General features: G+C 40.7%; 2 protein-coding genes and 2 non-coding genes across 30 annotated transcripts in view; all 4 read left to right on the forward strand.

Annotated features, from left to right (window-relative positions):
- CHD8 (chromodomain helicase DNA binding protein 8) overlaps nt 1-26265 on the forward strand; it is a 56675-nt gene extending 30410 nt beyond the window's left edge. For 8 of the 27 annotated variants that reach the window (XM_042252158.2, XM_042252161.2, XM_042252159.2 and 5 more), the window contains 30 exons: nt 89-206; nt 2969-3052; nt 5868-6005; nt 6665-6786; nt 6936-7179; nt 8121-8297; nt 9257-9400; nt 9544-9799; nt 10363-10573; nt 10821-11016; nt 11482-11649; nt 11843-12022; nt 12193-12303; nt 12642-12838; nt 13059-13258; nt 13339-13519; nt 13608-13697; nt 14143-14246; nt 15450-15579; nt 16490-16565; nt 17025-17079; nt 17246-17453; nt 18084-18292; nt 18382-19101; nt 19323-19474; nt 20461-20763; nt 21917-22030; nt 22214-22393; nt 22774-22890; nt 25289-26265. In XM_042252158.2, coding sequence (XP_042108092.1) covers nt 89-206; nt 2969-3052; nt 5868-6005; nt 6665-6786; nt 6936-7179; nt 8121-8297; nt 9257-9400; nt 9544-9799; nt 10363-10573; nt 10821-11016; nt 11482-11649; nt 11843-12022; nt 12193-12303; nt 12642-12838; nt 13059-13258; nt 13339-13519; nt 13608-13697; nt 14143-14246; nt 15450-15579; nt 16490-16565; nt 17025-17079; nt 17246-17453; nt 18084-18292; nt 18382-19101; nt 19323-19474; nt 20461-20763; nt 21917-22030; nt 22214-22393; nt 22774-22890; nt 25289-25855 — 5752 coding nt within the window. In that variant the 3' untranslated portion in view covers nt 25856-26265. The remainder of the gene's footprint in view (nt 1-88; nt 207-2968; nt 3053-5867; nt 6006-6664; nt 6787-6935; nt 7180-8120; nt 8298-9256; nt 9401-9543; nt 9800-10362; nt 10574-10820; nt 11017-11481; nt 11650-11842; nt 12023-12192; nt 12304-12641; nt 12839-13058; nt 13259-13338; nt 13520-13607; nt 13698-14142; nt 14247-15449; nt 15580-16489; nt 16566-17024; nt 17080-17245; nt 17454-18083; nt 18293-18381; nt 19102-19322; nt 19475-20460; nt 20764-21916; nt 22031-22213; nt 22394-22773; nt 22891-25288) is intronic. The other 19 variants (XM_060418981.1, XM_060418991.1, XM_060418982.1 and 16 more) reach the window with 3 other exon arrangements.
- Nucleotides 16024-16133, forward strand: LOC114115082 (small nucleolar RNA U6-53/MBII-28). Its single transcript, XR_003589580.1, has one exon. It is a non-coding gene; the product is annotated as a small nucleolar RNA U6-53/MBII-28 (small nucleolar RNA).
- On the forward strand, nt 21609-21717 carry LOC114115083 (small nucleolar RNA U6-53/MBII-28). Its single transcript, XR_003589581.1, has one exon. It is a non-coding gene; the product is annotated as a small nucleolar RNA U6-53/MBII-28 (small nucleolar RNA).
- Nucleotides 26266-27380: 1115 nt separating the features above from the next.
- The window catches only part of SUPT16H (SPT16 homolog, facilitates chromatin remodeling subunit), a 35682-nt gene continuing 35504 nt past the window's right edge, over nt 27381-27558 (forward strand). Inside the window, exon 1 of the mRNA XM_004010368.6 lies at nt 27381-27538. Within this exon, the coding sequence (XP_004010417.1) occupies nt 27473-27538 (66 nt within the window). The 5' untranslated portion in view covers nt 27381-27472. The remainder of the gene's footprint in view (nt 27539-27558) is intronic.

Raw genomic sequence — 27558 nt, forward strand, 5'->3', positions numbered from 1 at the left:
TCTGCTTTTGGCTAATATCCTCATCTCAGACACTAGCTTACCAGTTCCACTTTCTCATACCATGGCTGACGATTTCCATCTCCTTTAGCTCCTATCTGCACTGTGAATGGGCTACCATCTCCCAGCTGGAGAAGGATAAGAGGATCCATCAAAAACTAAAGCGCTTCAAAACCAAAATGGCTCAGATGAGACACTTCTTCCATGAGGTAATTAGGGATAGGTATTGCTTATCATTTATTTCATAAAAGCATAAATTTCCGAGGTTATCCCTGACTGATTGGTCAAAAGACTTATAGTTTAGTTGCTTTATATATATATGGGTATATAAGTTTCATTTCGATCTTTGGACTCTCCTTACTTAATTGCCCTATGCTTTGTTTTACCAGGTCTAAATATGGTCTTTTTATAAGTTATAGAATGTTTTGAAATTGAGTTGTTTGATAGTCATGAAGTATTTTCAAAACAGATGATTAACTATCTGGTCCACTTCAGGGATTCTTCTCCCTCTATTGTCAGTCTTTAGCAACTGATGGTATCTGTAGACATAAGCAACCATGTCATTAAGAGGGAGCATTTATTTTCTCAAATTTCTAATCCAGTATAACTAGAAATAGTGATAAAGGAACTTTAATTACATTCGGTGTTACTACTAGTTAAGTACTGGAGCATCTGTGAGAATCTCTTGAGCTGTATTTTAACACTCCATTTTTCTTTGAAAACTTTTTGTACATATATCTTTTCCAAAATGGGATTTTTAAAATCTGTATTTAATATATAATACTAAGTGCCTTGAGAAAAAGAATTCTTTTTCAAAATTTCTTAAGACCTAAAGAGGAAGAGGTCTAATAAGAAGACTGAAAGAAGGAATAATGTATAGCTTCAGCAAAAAAAGGCCAGTTGTGGCCAAATACATCTGATGAAGCTAACTTTATATCACCAGATTTATCAATAAGTGAGTTATTTTCCACATCACTTGGAGAGAGCAAGTAGGACCATGTGGGTTTTATAATTTCTTTTTATATGAAAATAAAATAATGATTGGGTTGTGGAGGTTTTTGTTGTTGTTGTTGTTGTTGTTATTGTTTTTGGCCTATGTTCTTTTAAAGCCTAATTTGTGAAATGTACAGTGAAACTGTAATCCCATTTCAGCTGATACTATATATATAATTTGTGGCCATTGAGCCAAGCTCTGCTAACTGACTTGTGTGCCAGTCAGATTTGCCTTTATAGGTAGGTCATTTAGCCAAATCAATCACTCATTTATTCATTATTTTATGTGCTAGTCACTGGGGTTAACAGATCACGCATGGTCTGTGTTCTCATATAGCTCACTGTCTAATGGGGAGGGAGAGAGAGATTTTAAAATAATTCAAATTGTGATAAGTACCAGCAAAGAAGAAGCATAGGAAGATATTAAAAAATGCCTGCTTTGGATAATCCGGGAAGGCGTCACTGAGAATTGAATTATGAATAGAAGTTAGCAAGGCCATAAACACCTGTAAATAGTACCCCTGGCATGGAAAGTAGCAGTATATGAAGACCCCGAGACAGGATGAGGAACTGAAAGCACAGTGGTATTTATATATGATAGAAGCAGGTGCTCACAGACCTTTTAGTTTTGTTTTTATTCTAAGTGCAAAAGGGGAAACCATTGGACTATTTAAAACAGGCCAAAGACATAAACCAGTTTTCACCTTTAAAAGATCATCTAGACTTTGGAGAATGGATGGGAGAAGAGTAAGCATGAAAGTAGGATGGGCCATAAGGAGGCCATTGAAGTTTTCTAGATGAGAAATTACCATGCCTTTATAGCAGAGTGCTTTCAGTTGTTGGAGAGAAGGGATAAATTTGAGTTTACTTTAAAGTAGAATTGACGGCAATTGGTATAATGGCTTACATAGACAGGTATTAAAGAATGGAAGATCTTGGAAGCAACTGGTTTGGGGAAAATCAAGATTTTAGTTTAGACCATGTTAAGTTTAAAATTCCATAACATGGCTAGCAAGGAGATAGATATACAAAACTGGATTTTTTAGGCTACAATTAAAATTTGGAATGTATCAGCATATACATAGTTATTAAAGCCTTAATGACTATGCCAGAGTGATAGGAAAAATATTAGAGAAAAGATAGGCCACAAAAATCAATGGGAAAGTGCTGTAAGAAAGAAGAATTTTTTTCCCCTAAGGTTTCTTTGAGATTTCTCTCTGGAGCCTTGGGTTATTTATCTTGGCCTATCACCCAAAGTTAGATACCAGTGACTTAGGAGAAAAAGAGCCAGTGAAGGTGACTGAGAATTGACCAAAACAAAAAGTGAATCCAAAATAAGGCTACAAAAGTGAATATGGTGTCTCAAAAAAGCCTAGAGAGTGCTTTCGGGAGAAAGATGAATTGTTGAATCCTTTGTAGCTATAAATTAAGGTGAGTACAGAAATGTTTCCATTGTATTTGGCAATTTGGAGATCATGAATGACCTTGATGAGTGGTTTCATTATGTGATGGAAGTAGAAGAGTAGAATGGGTGGACAAATAGAGAAGTGATAAAATGGAGGTACTGTGTATTTAAAACTTGGGAAAGTTTACGTATGAAGCAGAACGGAAGAATAGTTGTGGGGGGATGTAGAGTCAGAGAGGTCTTTTTAAGATGTGAACTAGTAGAACATGTGTGTATATTTTGGGAATGTTGCACTAGAGAGGGATTCCTAAGAAGGCAGGAAGGAATGAAATCCAAAGCATATATGGAGAGAGTAGCCACTGTTAGGAGTAGTCACACTTGATCTGGTAACATGAGAAGATAGGTACAAACACAGGTAAGTGTGTAGGATTTGATAGGGTGAAAATGGGGAACTCCCTTCTTTTTTCTTAATAAATCTTGAAGTAAGGATATCCACTAAAGGTTGGGTGGAAGGGTGAATTTCCTAGACAATGATCTTTTTGGTTTTATTGTTTGGCTTCATAATTCCTCTAGGATGAAGAGCCCTTCAATCCAGACTATGTAGAGGTGGATAGGATATTGGATGAGTCTCACAGTATTGACAAGGACAATGGGGAGGTGAGTTGGGACGTGGAGGAACATGAAAGGCCTTAAAGATTTCTGCCTGTCTGCTTGCCCATCCTGTATTTTTCAGATTTGGCTGAAAAATTCTTGGAATGAAAAGGTACTTTTGAATTTTTTCTGAGAGGACTTCAGAATGATATTAGGAAGGTACAGGAGTACAGAGAGAGGCTAAAGAGAAAGATTCTCTTGAAGTCAGATATCTGGAAGGTGTATTTGCAAGGACTCATTCACCTTGATCTCATTTTCTCTCAGGTTTTATATAAGAGACCCTTGACATTCACTTGAGGGTGAGAGGTGGGGATAGAGAAAGGAATACTTTGTCAATTTCCAAACATGAATATAAAAATACTTGCATAGACTCATAGCTTTCTCTTTAAGTTGTTGAGAATTATTTATTTCCTGAACTGGGGCTTCCCCAGTGGCTCAGTGGTAAAGAATCTGCCTGCGGTGCAGAAGCCACAGGAGACACGGGTTCTATCCCTGGGTCTGGAAGATCCCCTGGAGGAGGAAATGGCAATCCACTCCAGTATTCTTGCCTGGGAAATCCAGTGGACAGAGGATCCTGGCGGGCTCCAGTCGATAAGGTCACAAAGAGTCAGACACGACTGAAGCGACTGCACACACATGCACAACATCAGGTAAATGCATTTCCATTTGTCACTAAAACATATACTACATTTGAGTCAGAACTTTTAAACAGACTGTGGGGTCTTGCTCCCACAAGTGCAGATTTAGTACATCTAAGGGAGGACCAAGAGATCTGTATTTTTAAGTTGGTTCTTCGAGGGGTTCTCATGCATAGCTTGGTTTAGGGACCCCAGAACTAAAGCTTCCTTAGATTGGGTAGCAGATTTTACATATGTTGAAACGTTTGGTGACATGTTTTCTTTCATTAATCACTTTTTTTCATTTTCCAACCAAGAGTTATGTAGATCTAAGCCACGAGTGAATTCAACATTGATCTCTTTTATTCAGATTTACTTGGACCATGAAGCAGCACTTTGTTAGAACTCTTTTCACTTCTAGTCTTGAGTTGTTAGTTTAACATCACAGGGTCACATTTCATCAAAATTTTATCACTCAAACAGTTCCTGCTTACATAGTGACTAGGAGGGAATAGCAGAGCCTTGTTAAGACATCAGTGCTAGATGGCAGACTGGGTTTACTCACAAAGTGACTTGCTCCCATATGTCATCCTTGTAGAACCTTATAGAACCTAAGAGTCAAAGTCTTCCATCTGTTAAAGCCCAAGTTTGTTTTATAAGCTTTCAAGGTCACTCAGATAGAACCTTAGCTATCCAAAGTCATTAGAACGCAGTGTCTTTGAATCCTAACAAGAATACCTCAGAAATCACATATTTCTTCTTTTGCGATTAGGGGTAGGAATTATTGCTTATTGTTTATTTGTGGGAGGTGAGAGTGGAATGGACCAGTTATTAGTCAGGACAGGTTAGCCATTGTTATATTATTCTCATCACTTTCAGGTTCTCAGCCTTCCTAGCCTTAAAAATGTTATGCTCTCTATCACTATACTTGTACTTTCATCTTCCAAAAGTAATTAGATTTTGACTAGGCCCCTCTGGAATGTTATTAGACCTGGCATGACAGATGAAAGTGTTTTAGTACCCTAATTTACACTTCTAATATTGGATAAAAACTTTGCCCATTTCCCCTGTCCCAAAATGAGCTTAATTAGGCATCCTTATTACATTACACAGTAGTGGAAATAAGTATTATAATAAGTATTAATTAAAGTCCTTGGAAAATTAGATATGATGCTGGAAATGTGTGACCTGGACAAATGTCTTTATATAGGAAGTGACCCGAGTTACTACAATAAAGAAAAAAGTAAAAGAGAAATTACATAGATTCTAGTTTTTCCATGATCTGTCTCTCTTAAACACTTGGATCTTCACACTTCTTGCTGGCTATTTTAAGGAGTATTTTATCAGTAGATTATTAGAGCTTTCTTGATGATTATACTCAGTTCAGTTCAGTCGCTCAGTCATGTCCCAGCTCTTTGCGATGCCATGAATCGCAGCATGCCAGGCCTCCCTGTCCATCACCAACTCCTGGAGTTCACCCAAACTCATGGGCATCAGGTCGGTGATGCCATCCAGCCATCTCATCCTCTGTCGTCCCCTTCTCCTCCTGCCCCCAATCCCTCCCAGCATCAGGGTCTTTTCCAATGAGTCAACTCTTCTAATGAGGTGGCCAAAGTATTGGAGTTTCAGCCTCAGCATCAGTCCTTCCAGTGAACACCCAGGCCTGGTCTCCTTTTCCCACCATATGACTGCTGTTTTTTTCATGTGACTGCTCTTTGAAATAGCACCTGCATTCAGAGCTCCAGGAACTCAGAAGCCCAGTAATTTCAGCCCTGCTTTGTTCCTATGGATTTAACCTGTTTCTCACTTCTAAAAGCAGCCTTGCTTTCACTGTTACTATATTGGGTGCCAGGAGGATAGTATGGAATGGGGCTACCATATCTTCTAATTTCAATCTAATTCAACACAATATAGAATTTTTTTTTTTTTTTATCTGCTTGGTTGGTGAGCCTAATGTTTCAGTGATTAGTGTTCTAGATAGTGCTGGGTAGAAATTTCTCTTTTAGATTCTGATAAGTTGTCTGGAAGCATGGTCAAAGGCACAAATAGTACAGTGCATCTGCAGGTGAGCCTATGGCTGGTGTTTTCAGTCTGATATTTTGGGCACCTTTTTAGGTATTGACACTTAGTTAAATTCTTAATCTTCAAATCACAGCAGAGAACACGGCATCATTTCACTAAAGCTCTGACTTCTTCTCCCCTAGCCTGTAATTTACTACCTGGTGAAATGGTGCTCTCTACCCTACGAGGATAGTACGTGGGAGCTCAAAGAGGATGTTGATGAGGGCAAGATTCGAGAATTTAAACGCATCCAGTCAAGGCACCCAGAACTCAAAAGGGTGGTAAGTACATCTGCATTTAGAGTGTAAAGTCCATATAGGGAATGATTTAATTTTCCTCATATAGAGTTTGGGCTTTCCTGATAGCTCAGTTGGTAAAGAATCAGCCTGCAATTCAGGAGACCCGAGTTTGATTCCTGGGTTGGGAAGATCCACTGGAAAAGGGATGGGCTACCCACTCCAGTATTCTTGGACTTCCTTGGTGGCTCAGTGGGTTTTCTCTCTTTTTTTTGTTGTGAATATGTCATTGTGAAGTCATGAATTTGAATATATTTAACATGTCTAGTCCAAGCAATAATGTCTTTGAATTGACTTCACCTATTAGAACTACCTAGTAAGTTTACCTGGCACACCACTCCAGTACTCTTGCCTGGAAAGTCCCATGGATGGAGGAGCCTGGTGGGCTATAGTCCATGGGATCACTTAGGGTCAGACATGACTGAGTGACTTCACTTTCACTTTTCACTTTCATGCATTGGAGAAGGAAATGGCAACCCACTCCAGTGTTCTTGCCTGGAGAATCCCAGGGATAGGGGAGCCTGGTGGGCTGCTGTCTGTGGGGTCGCACAGAGTCAGACACGACTGAAGCGACTTAGCAGCAGTAAATTTACCTAATTTCGTTAGTACCTCCACCCCATTTATTCAAATTCCTTACTTTTTAGAATCGTCCACAGGCAAGTGCCTGGAAGAAGTTGGAGTTGTCACATGAGTATAAAAACAGAAACCAGTTACGGGAATATCAGTTGGAAGGGGTCAACTGGCTGCTCTTTAATTGGTATAACAGGTAAGGAAGAGTAGGACCACAAGATACAGGCTTAGTCTGGGATTATTTTTATTTATTTTCTGTAGAAACAGGTTCATTTTATGTACTTTTTACAAGATGGTCTCTTTTGACATGCTTTTCTTTTTTTTTTTTTTGTGATGAATTGGCAGGCAGAACTGCATTCTGGCTGATGAGATGGGATTGGGCAAAACCATTCAGTCCATTGCCTTCTTGCAGGAAGTATATAATGTGGGCATCCATGGCCCTTTCCTAGTCATTGCCCCACTGTCCACAATTACTAACTGGGAGCGGGAATTCAACACATGGACAGAGATGAACACTATTGTGTACCATGGCAGCCTGGCCAGCCGGCAGATGATACAGCAATATGAAATGTACTGCAAAGACTCACGGGTGAGTTTCCTATAATGCAAATACTATGGCTTAGAGAGTAGGTCAAAGTACCTGGTATTTTAGAAGCTTTTATATGAGTCAAAGACTTTTATTGAGACTCTCTGTGATGTAAGGTATTGTTGTCTACTTTATGCAGGACACTTTTCCAACTTTGCTATTTTGATCCAGTGAACATTTTGATCCAGTGGAAATTCTGACTTTATTTATGAATATATACGTTTTAAATAGTTTTACCAGGATTGATTAGTTTTCATCAAAAAATAATTTTCCAGAATGAAATTCATTTAGCTACTTTTAATTCCTTGATTCATAAAATGGTGAACATAAGACATTTCTTCCTTTTTTTTTTTAAGTCTACTGAAGTTTTCATCAAGATTATTTCTTTTTTCTGTATAAGTTTGGAAAGGGTTTCTTAACATTGAATTTTGAGTTTTTTTCCTACCATTAGTTTCCCATTTTTATTTCTACGAAACCCAAGTTTATTCAAGTCATTTTGTGGCTCTTAATTTTGTTAAGATAATTGGATTCTTTTGTCCATTTTTAGGTAGTAACCAATATTACCACATACTACATTAGCTGTTTCACTTTTAGTTTTATCTTGTGTGTTTCAGCAGTGCTCAACATTTGTGGATTTTAGTGTTTACCAACAGAAGATATAGGGCTGAAATACATGAGGTAGGCATGCAGCAAAGTCAAGAATGTCCAGCTTCTTTCAGTAAGGTCTGTGATTTTCCCAAGAAGCTGAGTGTGTTGAGGAGGCAGTGATTCAGTGATTTGACACTGTTTATCAGGAATATGAACAGTGGCAGAGGTGGGTGGTGGTGCAATTTGTGTTTTCTATGAGGCCTGCCTAAATATAATATGCAGAATATGTAGTCCAGAAGAGCTTCTTATTTAAGTACATTTTAGGCCTTTTCTGACTTTGTTGCCTTCATGCTTAGGGGCGCCTCATCCCAGGTGCATACAAGTTTGATGCCTTGATCACCACTTTTGAGATGATTTTGTCAGACTGTCCTGAGCTTCGTGAGATTGAATGGCGGTGTGTCATCATTGATGAGGCCCATCGACTAAAGAACCGTAATTGCAAACTGCTTGATAGTCTCAAGCACATGGACCTGGTGAGTTCCTCCCACTGACTTGTGGCCAGAAACACCTAGAATTAAGTAATCTTAATTCCATATGAATTAATTTTATAGAGAAGAATCAGAATCTTGGTATTGAGTGGGGGTGTGGCCTGTGGGAATGGTAGCCTGAAAGTCATAAAATTCATATAAATTTTAGAGTTAGAAGATGATTGTGGGTTAGTGGTTCTCAACTGGGTGAAGAGGTGAGATGTTAAATTAGTTACCTATTTCTGCATAGCAAAATATCCAAAAACCTAGTGACTTAAAACAACTGTGTTTTTCATGACTCTCTAGCTTAGCAACTTGGGCTGGGCTGAGTGATCTCATTCTTTCAGTGGCCTTGCCAGGAGTCAGTGATACAGCTGCAGCTGACAGTTGGTACTGGTTGTTGGCTAGGCCATCTTCCATGTGGTCTGTCACCCCTCTGTGGGCCAGACTTTGCTTCTGTACCTGGTAGAGTCAGAGCAGTGTTCCAAGAGGGTAAAGGTGGAAGGCAAGGCCTTTGAGGCTCTGAAACGCACATGGTACCCACTTCTGCTACATTCTCATTGTCAGAGCAAGTTATAAAGCACGACCATGTTCAAGTGGTGAATCTTGATAGGAGGAACTACCAAAAATCAATGGCCATATTTAATCCTACACAGGTACATTTCTTAGAGGGAGACATATTAATGGATATCTGTGGGGACTTGAGTGTGGAGAGGCATATTTAATTGGAAAAAACATGTTCTAAATATTTCTTTATTGCCTTATGATATTAAATTAATATGTTAAATAATATCAAGAATATTCTTGAGTATTTTGTGTTTATCAAAAGAGGCAGCAAGTAAGAGTAATCTGGTCCATTTCCATAATTTTACAGTTAAAGAAATGGAAACTAAAGTTATATACTTGATGGAAAACTTCAGAAGTCTTTCTGAGTTTTATCTTTCTTCTGTGTTCTCCATTTCTAGGAGCACAAAGTGCTGCTCACTGGAACACCATTGCAAAATACTGTGGAGGAACTGTTTAGCTTGCTTCATTTCTTGGAACCGTCACAGTTTCCATCAGAATCAGAATTCCTCAAAGACTTTGGGGATCTCAAAACAGAAGAACAGGTAGGAAGTTGTCTGATGTGATACTAATGCAGAATAAAAAAATTTGTACTAGGGAAGATATCTACTGTCATTGATATCCATGTTTCCATCTAATGTGAGAAGGTTTGTCCTCATGTTATTATTTTTTCCTCTGTTGGTTACAGGTTCAAAAGCTACAGGCCATTCTCAAACCAATGATGCTGAGAAGACTCAAAGAAGATGTTGAAAAGAACCTGGCACCCAAACAGGAGACCATTATTGAAGTAGAGCTAACCAACATTCAGAAAAAATACTACCGGGCTATTTTGGAGAAAAACTTCTCCTTTCTTTCCAAAGGGGCAGGTCATACTAACATGCCGAATCTACTCAACACAATGATGGAGTTGCGGAAATGCTGCAACCACCCATATCTCATCAATGGTGAGAGAACTCCTGAAACACCTACATTTCTGTGTTACCTTGATTACTAAATGGTGTTCCTCAGAAACAATACATGGATTGGCTGATCCATCCTAGTTTGGAAATAGAGGGAATTTTCTCTTTTTAAAACCATTCTCACGTGGAACATCTTCCTCTAGTTCTTTCTGACCCTTTGACTCTGCATAATCTCCAAAGTTAAAAAGGATTTGCTGTTAAGAATTCTGTTCTGTCTCCACTGATATTCTGTGTTGCTGTTTCTGTTTTGGATGGCAGTATGGTGGTAATAGTGGTTTTCATGTAATATTCTAGTCCTTTTCCACATATTTACATATTTTACTCTGACTTACGTGGAATAATTCTTAAGCCTGACTTATATGGAATATTTTGTATTAACAAAATTGAGGATATTTTAGGGTTTGGGAGTTGCTGAAATTCTGTTTTCAAGTCATATTGATATCAAGTCAGGTTATTTTCTTTTCTTTGCTTCCTTATCTCAGTTAAATAAACTGCAGCCTTAGTGGTTTCTCTGGATCTCAACATTAGGTCTGATTTTCTTTTGGCAGGTGCAGAAGAAAAAATCCTAACAGAGTTTCGAGAAGCTTGCCATATCATACCTCATGACTTCCACTTGCAGGCCATGGTTCGTTCAGCTGGCAAATTGGTTCTTATTGACAAGCTACTTCCAAAACTTAAAGCTGGTGGCCATAAGGTTCTGATCTTCTCCCAGATGGTACGCTGCCTAGATATCCTAGAGGATTATCTAATCCAGAGAAGGTGAGAAAAAAGTCATTCCTCGCCTGTTTACTTTGTACTTATAGAGCTGCAAAGAGTGGGAGGCCTGGGTTTAAATAAAGTTGACCAGGACTGGGCTAAGAGAAGTATTCAAGACTCTCACTCTCAACTTTCTGATAAAACTTTTGGTGAACTAGCAATACAAGGGTACTGGTATGATCCCAGCCTGCTTTTTTCTTCTCTTTTTCTGCTCAGCTGATTAAACTTTTTTCCTGTGATTCCCTTGCAGGTACTTATATGAGCGTATTGATGGGCGAGTTAGAGGCAACCTTCGGCAAGCTGCTATTGACCGTTTTAGCAAGCCTGACTCGGACCGATTTGTCTTCCTGCTATGCACCCGGGCTGGTGGACTTGGCATTAATCTCACAGCTGCTGATACTTGCATCATCTTTGATTCGGACTGGAATCCGCAAAATGACCTGCAGGTAGAGGAAATCATTGTCTTAGGGACTAATCACCTAACCTGAGAGGTTTTGCAACAGGATCAGGTTCTCTTAGAAAGTCTTAGCTTTTCAAGAATCTGGAATTGTTTAGTTAGTTAGGTCATCAAACTTTTTCTGTATAGGGCAGATAGTTAATATTTTAGGCTGTGCAAATCAGTCTCTGTTGTAACGGTTCTCCTTTACTCTTGTACTACAAAAAACATCTATAAGCAAATATAAATGAATGGGTAGAGCTGTGTTTCAGCAGAAACTTTAGAAATAGGTGACCAAGATTTGCTGACACCTGGTCTGGATGATGAGGCAGTAATTTCATCTTGAAATTGACTTTCTGATGTTGAGTTGATCTCATGGCTGCTTTATAAATGTAAATCAGTATTTTGAATGCTTGTCCTCCCCACTCCTTCTAATGTTGTTATTTTTGCCCTTCCTTCCATTTGTTAAAACCAGGCCCAAGCACGTTGTCATCGAATTGGGCAGAGCAAAGCTGTGAAGGTGTACCGTCTCATCACTCGTAATTCTTACGAGAGGGAGATGTTTGATAAGGCTAGCCTCAAGTTGGGATTGGATAAAGCTGTGCTTCAGTCCATGAGTGGTCGGGATGGCAACATTACTGGAGTGAGTCTTCTTAATTTTTAGCTATATTTGTAGTAGGTCATGGTGATGAAGGGAGGCAAAAGCTATTTTTTGTATAGGAACCTGACCCCTTGTTTGGATTCTCAATGATTATTCCTTAAAATATAATAAAATATCATGATGTGGTTAGATAATATTCTCTGATTTTTTTTCACCTTTCTGTTGGATTTTGTAGATCCAACAGTTCTCTAAGAAGGAGATTGAAGATCTCTTAAGGAAAGGAGCGTATGCAGCCATAATGGAGGAAGATGATGAGGGCTCCAAGTTTTGTGAAGAGGACATTGACCAGATCTTGTTAAGACGAACCACTACCATCACCATTGAATCTGAAGGAAAGGGTTCTACCTTTGCCAAGGTATGTTCTGTTGGTGCTAGAGGCTTTTAGCACAGAGAGACAGGAATCTCTAGAATTTAATATTTTTTAAAAAATATAGTTTTTTTTTAATATAGTTTTAAAATATACTGATTTCTCTTTACTCAAAAAAGTGGTGTAGTCAACTTTAGTATTTCTTTGTTCCTCATTAGGCAAGCTTTGTGGCTTCTGAAAATAGGACTGATATTTCTCTGGATGACCCAAACTTTTGGCAAAAGTGGGCCAAAAAGGCTGACCTGGACATGGATCTACTCAATAGCAAGGTGAGCTTCCTTTTCCTTCAAAGAAAAACTATGGCAGGAAACACATTACTTTCTGGAGTCCTTGCTCTGATTCTTCAGTGCTGACCTTGGCTTATGATGGTATATCACAGGCCATTGTAAAAGCTTTCTATATAGAGGGCCACTAAAAAGTACTTAGATAACTATCACTTAAGTTTGCTTCCTGAATCCCTGTAGATTATCTTACATGTCCAAAAAAGAATCTATCTTTGAGTATCTACAGATATTACATGCAAGGCTATTTCAGTCTGGTTATCTTTAATTCCTTTCCCACAATTATATTGTGAAAAGAGTTACTTCTCCTTCTGTTCTCTGCATAGAATAACTTGGTGATTGACACACCTAGAGTACGAAAACAGACCCGCCACTTCAGCACTCTGAAAGATGATGACCTAGTGGAATTCTCTGATTTGGAAAGTGAAGACGATGAGCGACCACGCTCTCGCCGACATGACCGTCATCATACCTATGGGCGCACTGACTGTTTTCGGGTGGAAAAGCATCTCCTGGTATATGGGTAAGACCCCATCTTTCCTCAGAGGTAGTACATTCCTTCCTGATAGACATCTCGTTCGCTTTTTAAATTGGAAGGTATGATCAAAGAGGGGATAATGGGAAAAAATTTATTCTGTTACCATGTTTTCCCAAGATCATTTTGTCTCCCACCATTTGGGACGTGTGAATTTGAGGGACTGGGGTCCCTAGGAAAATATCCATATGATTGCATTTTTTTGTAGTTGGGGACGATGGCGAGATATTCTGTCTCATGGACGTTTCAAGCGACGGATGACTGAAAGAGATGTGGAAACAATTTGCCGGGCCATCCTCGTGTACTGTCTCTTACACTATCGTGGGGATGAAAATATCAAAGGCTTCATTTGGGACTTGATTAGCCCTGCTGAAAATGGCAAGACAAAAGAATTGCAGAATCATTCAGGTGATTATCAAGTCTTTGCTTTTTGTCTTTCTATAGGTTACCTAATCCTTTTCAGGTCCAAGGGTTTTTCTCAATCCAAGTCTTCGATGTATCCCCTTCCCCAGGTCTGTCTATCCCTGTGCCTCGTGGACGCAAGGGGAAAAAAGTAAAGTCACAAAGCACTTTTGATATCCATAAGGCAGATTGGATCCGGAAATATAACCCTGATACTCTGTTTCAAGATGAGAGTTATAAGAAGCACTTAAAACATCAGTGTAACAAGTAAGGATGGAATTTAGCAGACTAAAGGATTTTCCACCTCACGCTTTCTGCACTATTACTGAGCCAGTTCTTCCTCTCTCCCTTCTAGGGTGCTGTTGCGGGTACGAATGCTATATTATCTGAGACAGGAGGTTATTGGAGACCAGGCAGAGAAGGTGTTAGGGGGTGCAATTGCCAGGTAAAGTTATGCTTTATTTTTCCTTATGCTGTGCCTTATTCCAGAATAGATTGGTTTACTTATTTCACTGTTAACTATCTTGGGATACGTGGTAATTAAAATCTGTATATCAGGTCTTCAGTGCTATGCAGTTGGCCTTTTGTATCCTTGGGTTTTGCATCCTTTTGATCCACAGTTGATCAAATCCATAAGGGCCAGCTGAATTTACTGTATGATTCCATCTTATTTTAGGGGCTTGAACATCAGTGGATTTTGGTGTCTGGGGTGGAACGAATCCCTTACAGATACCAGGGGACAGCTGTTCTTGATACCAGTGGAAGGAAATAGGCAGATGTAGGACTATTTAAATTAATAGAGAAAGGAAGATACTTGTAATAATCTTTCCAAAGATTGTTTGCTTTTATTTCCTGCATCACTGTGCTGACTCTGCCTCTTACACCTTCAGTGAGATTGACATATGGTTCCCAGTAGTGGATCAGCTGGAGGTTCCAACAACATGGTGGGACAGTGAGGCTGATAAGTCCCTGCTCATTGGAGTCTTTAAGCATGGTAGGTGTCTGCTCTTAGTCTGCTCTTTTCCTGTTATAGAGTTTTGTCCACAGATGAAATGTTTTGCAAAGTACTTAAGACCAATAATTACGTTTGAATGGTAAACTGGTTCTCAGAAATACAGAGCAGAGCTGTTCCTATGAATAGATGGTCAGGAAAGACCAGATGGATAGTTAAATCGCAAGGTAGGGTGTCTTCCATCTGTTCTGTGATTAATCAGTTACTACCAGTCTGTATGCAGTGGTATCTAAGTTAAGGTTTGCAATCGGGGGAGATGATGCATGTCTACTCTTGTTAATAATAAACATGTTTACTTTGCATAGCTTTCCTGTGCCTTGCTGAAAATGTTCTGTTTCTATAGCATCTTGTTTGTCTAAATATTCAGCATTCACTCTTACGTAGGTGTGAATAGCCATGCTTGAGTGAAAGAAAAATTAAAAAAAAAAATTTTTTTTTAGGTCAGTAGAAAAAACTGGCTTAAAGTAGAGTAGAAAAAGGGAGAAGACTCCCTTTTCAATCTTCCCTAATCACAAATTCCACACATAAAAAGCAGTAAGTGCTAACTTCTAGCCTAGTGACTTAATGAATCGGAAGATTATTTCTTTTTTAATATACTTTTCTGTTTACTTCTATAAAATAAAAGTAATGGCACTTAATTCACATTTTTGACAAGTTTAATTGGATGAGAAAAAATGTGAGCATTTGTAGTGTTAGATTTACTTGTGAGGTGCAGAGGCTTTAGAAGAGTCCAAATATCCTGAAATACGTTCATCATTCATCCACCATTCAGAGTACCTGTTTGCAGGTACAAATTTCTTATCCTTTATTTGAAAGTGTATTACCTAGCTCTAAATTATTGGACTTTCAAAATTTCCTCACCTATGTAGTAAGAATGATGATAAAAAATTACCCGTTTTAAAAAAAAAATTACCCGTTAAATGGCTATGTAAATCTGTCACCATTCTCTGTACACACTGATTAAATTCCTATTTTTGGTAACTAGTGATAAAACTCTTTATGACTCTGAATTGGAGTGGAAATATTAAATATCTTAATATAACCCAACAGCTGTCCAAATTAACATTTTCAGAGTACTTTACACTATGAGCAGAGTAGCCCACATTTTTATTCCAGCAGCATATGAAGTAAGCGTAAAAGCAAAATGAGTCTGATTTTCTTTAATTATGGCTCTTTCTCTTCAAGGCTATGAAAAATATAATACTATGAGGGCAGACCCAGCCTTATGCTTCCTGGAAAAGGCTGGCCGACCAGATGACAAAGCCATCGCAGCAGAGCATCGCGTGTTAGATAATTTTTCTGACATAGTGGAAGGGTAAGCATTGATGTTTAGTTCTGTTAAAGCTGTATCTGCATTACAAAGGATATTTGTTGCTTGTGCTAAGAGATGACATAACTCTAGCCTTGACTGAATCCGTTGGGATTCCTAATGGTGGTTATACTCACAAATGATAAATTCTTAACAAACAGTGCGACCAGCAGAAAGGTCTCCATAAATTGGCCTGAAACCATACATTGTCATACAGCGCAACTAAGGGGGAAAATTACTCCCAAATGGCTTATTTGATCTTCTCTTCAGTTTTCTGTGCAGTGCTTTTAGCTACAGTAGCGGAGAGGGTAACTGCTTCTCTTGAAAGATGGTAGCCATGCAACAGTCTCCTACCACCAGTGTGATAGACCCTCAGGAAACTTTAGCCTTGGTCTATCATTTTCCAGTGTCCGCTGACACATAAAGGTGTTTACTTTGCCTGAGTCCATGCCTCAGTGATGAGTTGCCATGCTAATACTGAGCCATCAGCTAGGGCAGTATTGCCCTGGTTTGGGTGCCAGTGAGTTTAACAAAACTTCTCATGTGGAGATCTGAGGGGCATGTGAAATATTTGACTTAGTTCATGAATACCTTCCTAGTCCCTTATTATTGAAAGATTTTTCTTCAGTGATCACAGCCTCAGTTTGCCTAGTGTAGGACCCACAGAGGAAATTAGATTTATTTATTGCAAATCATGTAATATCCTTTTGCTCAGTAGAGTAAAGTAGTAAAAATAAGCAGGCATAGATCATTCATTCCAATGAAATAATAAAAGTAGATACTAGTTGGGACAGAGGGGGAAAATGGGTTAAATAATAAAAAGCTATTAAGAAAAAGGAAATGTGCTGTTTCATTTTAAAATCAAGCAGTTTAGAACTCAATTTTGTCATTTTCTCATACCTCTGGATAATTTTAGGGTTGACTTTGATAAAGATTGTGAAGATCCAGAATACAAACCACTCCAGGGACCCCCAAAGGACCAAGATGATGAGGTGAGGAATTTTCATTTGAGTCTAGCTTTTCTGTATTACTAAACAGTATTTTCCAATTCCCTGAATCATGAAGTATACTGATTAATTTATAATAAAAAATGAAAAGTACCATTCAAGAATATAAAGTATTAATGGAAAGGATTGTAACACCAGCTAGGGGAGGTCAGGGATGATTTTTTGGAGGAGGTGGGACCTAAGCTGGACAATGAACTATATTATTGGACTATTTAATTCCTGAGTCTCACTGTCTTCAAGACATTGATAAGAACTAACTTTGCAGGTTATACTTCCTTATTCTTTTAGTTGATTGCTTTCAGTTTTCTGTGAGGGTTCCTTTCATTAAAAAATATCTTGATACCTTGATGCCATAAAAGGACACACACACAAGTGATTTGAGAGTGCCAATTTTACCCCCTTTTCCTCCCCTCTCCATCCTGCGGGGTGGATCTCCTTCTCTAGGGTGATCCCTTGATGATGATGGATGAGGAGATCTCAGTGATAGATGGAGATGAAGGTAAATTTCTAAGTCAACTTGTATGGGTTGGTGGAATTGGGAAATTGACCGAATTCGCTCCTTTACTGGGATTTCTGAGAGCTTTGCCTTTGGGTGGGTTGAAATACCTGTATTATCTCTACTATCTTTCCTGTACTTGTTGTTTATTCTACTTTGCTTCCCACAGCCCAGGTGACCCAACAGCCAGGCCATCTATTCTGGCCTCCAGGCTCTGCTTTGACAGCTAGGCTTCGGCGCCTAGTAACAGCCTATCAGCGCAGCTATAAGAGAGAACAGATGAAGATAGAGGCTGCAGAACGTGGGGATCGGAGAAGGCGACGTTGTGAGGCAGCCTTCAAGCTGAAAGAAATTGCACGGCGGGAGAAACAGCAACGGTAAAATGTGGCTGGGAATTTGGACTAAGCTGTAAACTTCTCTTCAACTATGGGCCCTATATTGAAAAGCATCTTAGGAAGGATTATGGCATCCCTGTTGGCTCAGACGGTAAAGAATCTGCTTACAATGCAGGAGACCTGGGTTTGATCCCTGAGTCAGGAAGATCCCCTGGAGAAGGGAATGGCTACCCATTCCAGTATTCTTGTCTGGAGAATTCCATGGACAGAGGAGCATAGAGGGCTACAGTCTATGGGGTTGCAAAGAGTTGGACATGACTGAGCAACTAGTACTTTCACTTTTCACAGAGGGACCACTTCTTTGGCCTTTGTTATACACCTGCAACCCATACTTAACCCCTGTAAAACCATACTTAACCATAACTCCTGGGAAGGTCTTGTACATAGTCATCCTCATTGAGTTTTTTGCATCATTTTCCCCCTTAGCTTGCTAATTCTTAAATTATTCCTTGTTATAAACTACCTCTTCTGCTCTTTGGGGACTCCCTGCCCGCCCCCCCCCCTTCCCTGCCAACTTTCATTTTTAGTGTGTTCAAATATTCCACGCCATACTAAGAAGTAACCAGTCCCTGGGTTCTGACCACTATTGCCTTATTCGTCCTCCCTTTGTAGATGGACAAGGCGTGAGCAAACTGATTTCTATCGAGTGGTTTCTACCTTTGGTGTGGAGTATGACCCTGATACCATGCAGTTCCATTGGGATCGCTTCCGTACTTTTGCCCGACTGGACAAAAAAACAGATGAAAGCCTTACCAAATATTTCCATGGCTTTGTGGCCATGTGCCGCCAAGTGTGCCGCCTTCCCCCGGCAGCTGGAGATGGTAAGCAAGACTGAAGATCTTGAGTGAGTGGGCATGGATTGTGACAGAACCAGCTCTTAGTTCATTTCTTCTACCCTTATCTCCTGCAGAACCCCCGGACCCTAATCTGTTTATTGAGCCCATCACTGAGGAAAGGGCCTCACGGACTCTCTACCGTATTGAATTGCTTCGGCGCTTACGGGAACAAGTTTTATGCCACCCTCTTTTGGAAGATCGGCTGGCATTATGTCAGCCTCCAGGTCCTGAATTGCCCAAGTGGTGGGAGCCCATTCGGCATGACGGGGAGCTTCTACGAGGGGCAGCCCGCCACGGGGTGAGCCAAACAGACTGCAACATCATGCAGGACCCAGACTTCTCTTTCCTGGCTGCCCGTATGAATTATATGCAGAACCATCAGGCAGGAGCCCCAGCTCCATCCCTGTCACGCTGCTCTACTCCACTGCTCCACCAGCAGTACACCTCGCGCACTGCCTCACCACTGCCCCTGCGCCCAGATGCTCCTGTTGAAAAGCCACCTGAGGAGACAGCTGCCCAGGTCCCCAGTCTGGAGAGTCTGACTTTAAAGCTAGAGCATGAGGTGGTGGCCAGGAGCCGACCAACCCCACAAGACTATGAGATGCGAGTAGCCCCCTCTGATACTACCCCTCTGGTCTCCCGAAGTGTTCCACCAGTCAAACTGGAGGATGAGGATGATTCAGACTCTGAGCTGGACTTGAGCAAGCTGTCACCATCATCCTCTTCTTCCTCATCCTCATCCAGCTCCAGCTCCAGCACTGATGAGAGTGAGGACGAGAAGGAAGAGAAGCTGAGTGAGTGCATGTGACAGGCTGTTGGCCGTCTTCCCCATTCCCCCCTCTCTGCATTTCCCTTCTTTTCTAAATGCATTTTCTAAGATTCAGATTTTAATTTGATAGAATATCAGAAGAGATCTGTTACTCTTAGGGCCTTTATTTAAAGTCTATACAATACCATTCCTGTGTAACTTTATTCTTCCACCTTTGCTTACATGTTCTGTGTGATCGATCCCTAGCTGCTGACCAGTCCCGCTCAAAGCTCTATGATGAAGAGAGTCTCCTGTCCCTTCCTATGTCCCAAGATGGATTCCCAAATGAAGATGGAGAACAAATGACCCCTGAGCTTCTGCTGCTACAAGAAAGACAGAGAGCTTCTGAGTGGCCCAAGGTAACAGCCTCATTACTGGACATGTTGAGTCTGAAAATATAGTGTGATACAGCCACTATGGAGAATAGTATGGAGATTCTTTAAAAAAGTAGGATTAAAACTACCATATGACCCAGCAATCCCACTACTGGGCATATTCTCTCAGGAAACCATAATTGAAAAAAGACACATGTATCCTAATGTTCATTGCAGCACTATTTACAATAGCTAGGACATGGAAGCAACCTAGATGTCCACCAACAGATGAATGGATACAGACATTGTGCTGCATATATACAATGGAATATTACTCATCCATAAAAAGGAACAAGAGTTCAGTCATTTCTAATGAGGTGGATGAACCTAGAGCCTATTGTACAAAGTGAACTAAATCAGAGAGAGGAAGACAAATGCCATATATTAACACATATATATGGAATCTAGAAAGATGGAACTAATGAATTTGCAGTGCAGCAATGAAGACACAGACATGAAGAACAGACTTTTGGTCACAGGAAGGGAGAGAATGGGATGACTTGAGAGACTAGTGTTGAAACACTAGTTAATGTACATTACTGTAAAACAGAAAGCCAGTGGGAATTTGCTTTATGATTCAGGAAACACAAAGCCAGTGCTCTGTGACAACCTAGACGGGTAGAGCGGGGAGGGAGGTGGGAAGGCAGTTTAAGCCGGAGGGGACATATGCCTGTGGCTTAATCTTGTTGATGTATGGCAGAAACCGTCACAATACTATAAAGTAATTATCCTCCAATGAAAAATAAAATTCTAAAAAGAGTGACATATACAGAGAACAAGTAGATGGTTCTAGGTCTCTTCGATTATGTTTAGTGGTACATGTTTTTTCATGAAGCTCTTACCTGTCGACTTTGGGTTCTATTACTCTTACCTCCCTCATTTTCGACATATAATTTTTACTTATCTTAATGATGGTGCAGTTACTTGTCACAGGATCACATGACTAATTGATTTCTTTTTCCCCCACTCAGGATCGTGTCCTGATAAACCGTATTGACCTCGTCTGCCAGGCTGTACTCTCAGGGAAGTGGCCTTCTAATCGCCGGAGCCAGGAAATGGTAACAGGAGGAATTTTGGGGCCAGGCAACCACTTGCTGGACAGTCCCTCATTGACTCCAGGAGAATATGGTGACTCTCCAGTCCCCACACCACGAAGTAGCAGTGCAGCTTCCATGGCAGAGGAGGAAGTGTCTGCAGTCACCACAGCAGCAGCTCAGTTCACCAAACTTCGCCGAGGCATGGATGAGAAGGAGTTTACGGTTCAGATCAAAGATGTAAGCTGAGCATTTAGGCACTGGGAAGTGAGGAAGGAGGCTGTAATTCTTCTTAACTAGTTTTATGAACATAACATTAATATTAAGCTCATTTGGTCAGCTAACCTTAAAAATCAGAAGAGAAAAAAGAAATTAGAGCTCACAAAGATCCGTTGAGGAAAAGTCACTAAAGTAAAGGAAGGGATCTTATATTGACTTGAGTTGACTCCTGTGAATGCTTAGTCACTCAGTTGTCTCCGACTCTTTGTGACCCCATAGACTGTAGCCCACCAGGCTCCTCTGTCCATGGGGATTCTCCAGGCAAGAGTACTGGAGTGGGTTGCCATGCCCTCCTCCAGGGGATCTTCCCAACCCAGGGATCGAACCCAGGTCTCCCACATTGCAGGTGGATTCTTTACCATCTGAGCCACCAGGGAAGTCCCAAGAATACTGGAGTGGGTAGCCTATTCCTTCTACAGCGGATCTTTCCAACCCAGGAATCGAACCAGGGTCTCCTGCATTGTAGGCAGATTCTTTACCAGCTGAGCTACCAGGGAAGCCCTTGTATCTCCTAGTGGCTAGATTAAAAGGGTTCTTTTGAGTGGCTTGCTTGTAGACCCTAGAAACCTAGTTTTTAAAAATTGAAATCAAATTATGGAAAAGCTATTAAAATGATACTAAAGTGTTATGGGTCTTATTAAAAATAAAAAGAAATTATTCCTACTGAAATTAAATCAGTATTGTTTGGGAAATGGATGGAAATTTTATTTTTCCTGATGCTCTTCCCTAATGAACCCTAGTAGATGGTTATTAAGTATTCAACAAGAAAAATGTTTTAGTTACATGACAGGAATATCAGGATTTTGCCCCTGTGATGAGTTGCCATGCTAATTCTGAGACACCAGGTAGGGGAATTTTCCCTGCATTGGGTGTTACTGAGATAAATTCTACTTCTCTTAAATCAACCTGAGGGGCACTGAGTCAAGAAATGAAGTCTTTCTAAGGAAAAATATATAAGTCTTATTGTATTTCTAGTTTGCACCCATTAGTTAGATGGCCTTTTTTCTCACCATCATTGAACCAGAGGATGACCTTTACTTAATTCCCTCTAAAGTTAATCTTTGTTTTAAAAACATGCTGTGTGACATCTTGGATGGGTCGGGTGTCTTTCTAGGAGGAAGGATTGAAGTTAACATTCCAAAAGCACAAGTTGATGGCTAATGGAGTAATGGGAGATGGACATCCTCTTTTTCATAAGAAGAAAGGGAACAGAAAGAAGCTAGTTGAGGTAAGCGGTAGAGAAAGTCTTTAACATGATGATTAGATAAAATCTTTCTGTTCCCAGTAACTGATGAAGGCAGTTGGGATTGAGGGAGTAGAAGATACTATTTCTGGCTACCATTGGCTCTGCTCCCCCTCCCTCCCTACTCATAAGAGTATGTGCTCATGGGGGTGGATTCTGGGTTTGCAGCTGGAGGTGGAGTGCATGGAAGAGCCTAATCACCTTGATGTGGACCTGGAGACCCGGATCCCTGTCATCAATAAGGTGGATGGTACTTTGCTCGTGGGTGAGGATGCCCCTCGCCGGGCTGAACTGGAGATGTGGTTACAGGGTCATCCAGAGTTCGCTGTCGATCCCCGATTTCTAGCGGTGAGTGGCAGTTCCATCCAGCTAGATTTAAAGTCATTCCCTTGATATTTAAGCTGTGTGAGAGGGAAGAAGCATGCCATATTATGTCATTGTTTCTGCATCGGCAAAATAAGAGTAATTATATTCAGTCTTCCTATTTCACAGAGTCGTTATGAGGATCAAAATAATGTTCCAGTACTTGTTAAACTAAATGCTAGGCACTGAGCTAGTATATAATCACACCTAATTTTTTTGGAGAAGTCTGCTTAATGGCAGTTTTCCACTAGGATTAATCCTTTATTCACACAATAAGCATTATGGTCAGAATAGACACTAGTACCTTAATAATTACTCCAGAGAAGTTTTATTCTTTTAGGATAACTGCAACTTTTCTCTTATAGTATATGGAGGATCGCAGAAAACAGAAATGGCAGAGGTATAAAAAAAATAATAAGGCAGAATTGAACTGTTTGGGAATAGAACCAGTACAGACAGCTAACTCTAGAAATGGAAAAAAGGTGAGTGAAACTGAGATATTACCACTCTGTTCCCAGGCTAGATATGACTAGAGAAATTATTTAATGTTGTTTATCTTTTTTTCCCCTGTATGTTTGAGAAAATTTATCCTCAGTTCACAAAGAAGCCATAATGTTTTTATTGATATTTTTATAGTCCTGTAGTATCCTCATCTCTAGAAGAGCATGAAATTCTAAAAGCTAACTTTAGCACTTCAAGCATATTAAAATGTAAGAATTAGTAAGACATGTTAGAAAATTCAGTGCTTTATCCTGCTTTTCTATGACTAAGGGATTTTGGGCAAATCCTTTTAACTTTTTAAATTTGTATATCCTGAAAAATTGAAGGTTTGGGAGCAGATCATCTCTTAAAAGTTTTATATTTTAGAAGTGATTTGGGAAATTCTCTAGCAGTCCAGTGGGTAGGACTCTGTGCTTTCACTGCTGAGGGCCTGGGGTTCAGTCCCTGATGAGGGAACCTGCAAGGCTGCACAGCACAGCCTCCCTCAAGAAGTGATTTGGAACCTATTAAAACAGCCATGTTTTAATAGGCTTCTCAACACAGAAGATGTTGAGAATCATTAATAATATGCCAGTAATGGAAAAAGACAGGAAATCATTTTCTATAGTTTATAACAACAATTTTGGTAATTATGTTATTCCATGATTTGCAAGTGTACTTATACTTTTATATGGTTATAGATTTGGTGGATTAAGAACCCATAATCCTTTCCATCAAAATATAACTGCGAAAGTTTCCCTTGGCTATGTTTCCCTTACTTTGGACAATAGTTGTGTAAATATAAACATATAAATCAGGGTTTGGTAAACATTTAAATGGATTAATACTTTGTATATTCACTTTATCTAATCATTCCCCTTTTGATCTTCTATATACATGTGTATGTGTGTGTATATATATATATATAAAACCACATGGTTTATCTTTTAACAAAATTTCCAAATGAAAAATATCATTTGCATTTAACAAATTCTGAAACGTTATTTTGCCCATAAGATAATATTTATTTATGAGGTGAATTTATAAGATGTATTGCTTTTATACTGGGTGAAAGTTGTTTCATACAAATATTGTTGCCATGGAAGAATGTTTTATTTTTCTCTCTTATCCTCCATGGGCCCAAGGGTGTGATAAGCAGAGTGGTTGATATGGGAGGCTGATGGCAAGAAGGCTGATACCATCTCTGTGTTGAATTTAACATTATAGAGCAGCCGGTAAAGAAGGCTTTTTCTCCAGGATTACCTATTTTTGCCTCAAGTACTTTTGCTCTTCTTTGTAATCAGTTGTTAACCCTAAGAAAGAAAAAGATCATAGCAAATCACAGAAAATTATAATGTGATTAGTACAATATTCTTATTGGAGAATTGATCATGTATCTAGCATTGTATTATTATTGCATCCTAATGTGATTTGGTGCTATTATGTGAAAGTATATTAGTTGTTCAGTCGTATCCAACTCTCTTTGACCCCATGGACTAGCCCACTAAGCTCCTCTGTCCATGGGGTTTTTCCAGGCAAAAATACTGGAGTGGGTTGCCATTCTCTTCTCCGGGGGGTTTTCCTGACCCAGGGGATCGAACCTGGGTGCATTGCAGGCAGATTATTTACCATTTGAGCTACCAGGGAAACGCTGGTAGTTATTATAGTTACATTTTAAAAGCCTAAAAAATTAAGTATTGAGATGTTTGTAACTGAGTTTAATGCCAGTTTACTCAGTATTGTACTTAGGTCTAATAATGTTCCAGCTTCCGTGAATTTAACCAGAATTTATTGTGAGCTCATTTACATGAAGCAATTCAAAATTCAGCAGATATGTAAGTTTATTGAGGAAAAAAATTATTTTAGTAAATTTTCTAAGGAGCTATCCTGTAGTCTTTTTGGTGTTCTGTACATCTAGACTCTTAATCTGGTCTCTCTTGAGTTTACCCCATTCTGATGCCATAATGAAGGATAATATTGATTATGTCAGTATGGTTGTACTGTCTTTCACATGGTAAGATCAGGTGAACAATCTGCCATCAGGAGAGCATACTGTATAAGTACTGATTCATTCATTGTCTTACTCAGGCTTCTTATTAACAAAAATAAGCAATTTTGAAATGGTTGGCTAGAGTAAAGGTATAGTGTAGTCGTGGGAAAAAAATCAAAGCTCTGGTTCAGATGAGTGTTAGTGTCAAATCTTTGCGTTTAGCTTCAGCATCATAATGTTTCAACCTGCTACATCCAGCTTTACCTCGTCTCCATTACCAGTAAGTCTGATTGGACTATACTTTGCCCCTCCTAAAGGTAGTTCAATGAAAAAGCATTTGCAAGCTAGGACTCTGTTGACTTCTGTTTTGTTTTTTCTTCCTTTTACTATCTTCTGTTCCTTCTTCCCAGGGTCATCATGCTGAAACTGTGTTGAACCGGGTTTTGCCAGGGCCTATTGCACCAGACAGCAGCAAGAAGCGGGCCCGTAGGACGCGACCAGACCTTTCTAAAATGATGGCCCTGATGCAGGGTGGAGGCACTGGGTCCCTGTCTCTGCATAATACCTTCCAACACAGCAGTAGTGGCCTGCAATCTGTGTCATCTCTGGGTCACAGCAGTGCCACTTCTGCATCTTTGCCTTTTATGCCGTTTGTGATGGGTGGTGCAGCATCATCCCCTCATGTAGACTCCAGCACCATGCTTCATCACCACCACCACCACCCCCACCCCCACCATCACCACCATCACCATCCAGGCCTGAGAGCCACTGGCTACCCTTCTTCACCAGCCACTACGACCTCTGCTACTGCCTTGAGGTTGCCACCACTGCAACCTGAGGAGGATGAGGACGATGAGGATGAAGATGATGATGATGATTTATCTCAGGGCTATGATAGCTCAGAAAGGGACTTCTCACTCATTGATGATCCTATGATGCCAGCCAACTCAGACTCCAGCGAAGATGCTGATGACTGAAGACCCAGCATGGTCCCCATTGCTTGGGTGGCTGCTGTATTTCATTTACTCTGGCCCTTGGACTATGGAAAAGTGGGAGGGGCAGGGGAGATGTGGGGAGACCCAGGACTCCAGGAGGTGAAAAGGAAAAAGAACACTTGTACCTGATTGCTTCCAAATTTGAGAGGATTGGGTGGGTAGGGGAACTCCTAAAATAATACATGATTACTTCCTCGGTTCTGGGGAAGGAAAGGAGACTAGAGCAGCCAACGTGCTCACCCCTCCCTAGACACCTCCATTAACCACAGACTATGTAGCGCTGGCACTAGCCTCTGGCAGAGCCTGTTCCTGACCGAACTGTGGATACAGCTGGAGGGTCAGGAACTGTTACCTTCCTTCCCCTTGGCATTAATAAATTTAAGTTAATCCTTTCCCACTCTTCCCTCGTTCTATATTTGCTCAAACCCAATATAAATATTACCAGTTGATGTTCATGATGGGTAATTTCAACACCACTTTCTTAAAGTTCCTTACTGTTAATGTGTGAAGTTACCTTGGATAGGGCAGACAAGTCATCCTTACTCAGTGAAAAGCTTGTACATAAGCATAGGCTTTTGACCTTGCCAAATTATCTAAGCTAAAATAGTAGGCAAAATGTTCCCAGATTCAAAATCCCCAAGTTCTCCAAGAGATGAGAAAGAAGAATTTCCATCAAGACCCACGTACATTTTGTTTTGAATTAACTGAAATTGTTTCGGGGAAGGCGTAAAAATGGTGTCACTTCATGAACTGTGGCAGGGGACTGGCTGGCTGGAAGGATGCTGTCACGGCTTGAGCTCGCATTTGTTTCCTATGACTCCTCCCCTAATCGTCCTAGCGCTCAAATGAAGCCTGGGCATTTAATTTCCCTTTCAAAGGTGAAGTCCTTCCCCCGTGGCGCGGGCCTAAGTTCAGTTTATCCGCAGGATGTGCTCCCTCTTACCGGCTTGAGCTCCCTGTCTGCCTGGAGCCCCTAACCCAGCGTCCTATCACCAGGCCTGGAGGGGCAGAGGCTTTTGCTTCCCCACATTTTCTAGGAGCGAGAGAAATCCAGTTATGCTGTAGGCTTCCCACTCCCACCCCAGATCCCGCTCTCCGTTTCCCCTTCCTTTGACTATGGGTGGGGCCATTGCACCCGCGCGCGGCAGTTTGTATGGGGCGGGGCCGGCACGTCAAGACTCCCGCCTCCTCAGTGTCCAGCCGCCGCCGCCGCCGCCTCCTCGACACGGAATCGGCGCTCCTGGAGACTTCGGCCCCGGGCAGAGTAAGGGCGGGGGCAGAGCATCACGTGATGACGTCGACTCGCGTGCGGCTGTTGCTAAGTTGACAAGAAAACCCCGCGAAAATCTGGGCTTTTTTTGCGTTGCATGTTTTGTTGCTTTCCCACTCTTCCTTCCTCTCCTCCCCCTAACCTCCGGAGGAAGGATTTTTTTAAAAAAGAATTCCGACCGCTGCCGGGACCCGGAAGCGGAAAGGGCATCTCTGAGGTCGATACTTCCGGGTCACTGGGAGAGTGCGGGATTCCGGGGCCGAGAGAGGGTGGCGGAGCCGGGACCTCGCGTGATTCTCGGAACCCGAGGAGAAGCGGCGTCTGTGGCTATGGCTGTAACTCTCGACAAAGACGCTTATTATCGACGAGTGAAGAGACTGTACAGCAATTGGAGGGTGAGATAGATCCCGTAATT

Source organism: Ovis aries, chromosome 7, assembly GCF_016772045.2.
Source record: "Ovis aries strain OAR_USU_Benz2616 breed Rambouillet chromosome 7, ARS-UI_Ramb_v3.0, whole genome shotgun sequence".
In the NCBI taxonomy this organism is placed as follows: domain Eukaryota; kingdom Metazoa; phylum Chordata; class Mammalia; order Artiodactyla; family Bovidae; genus Ovis; species Ovis aries.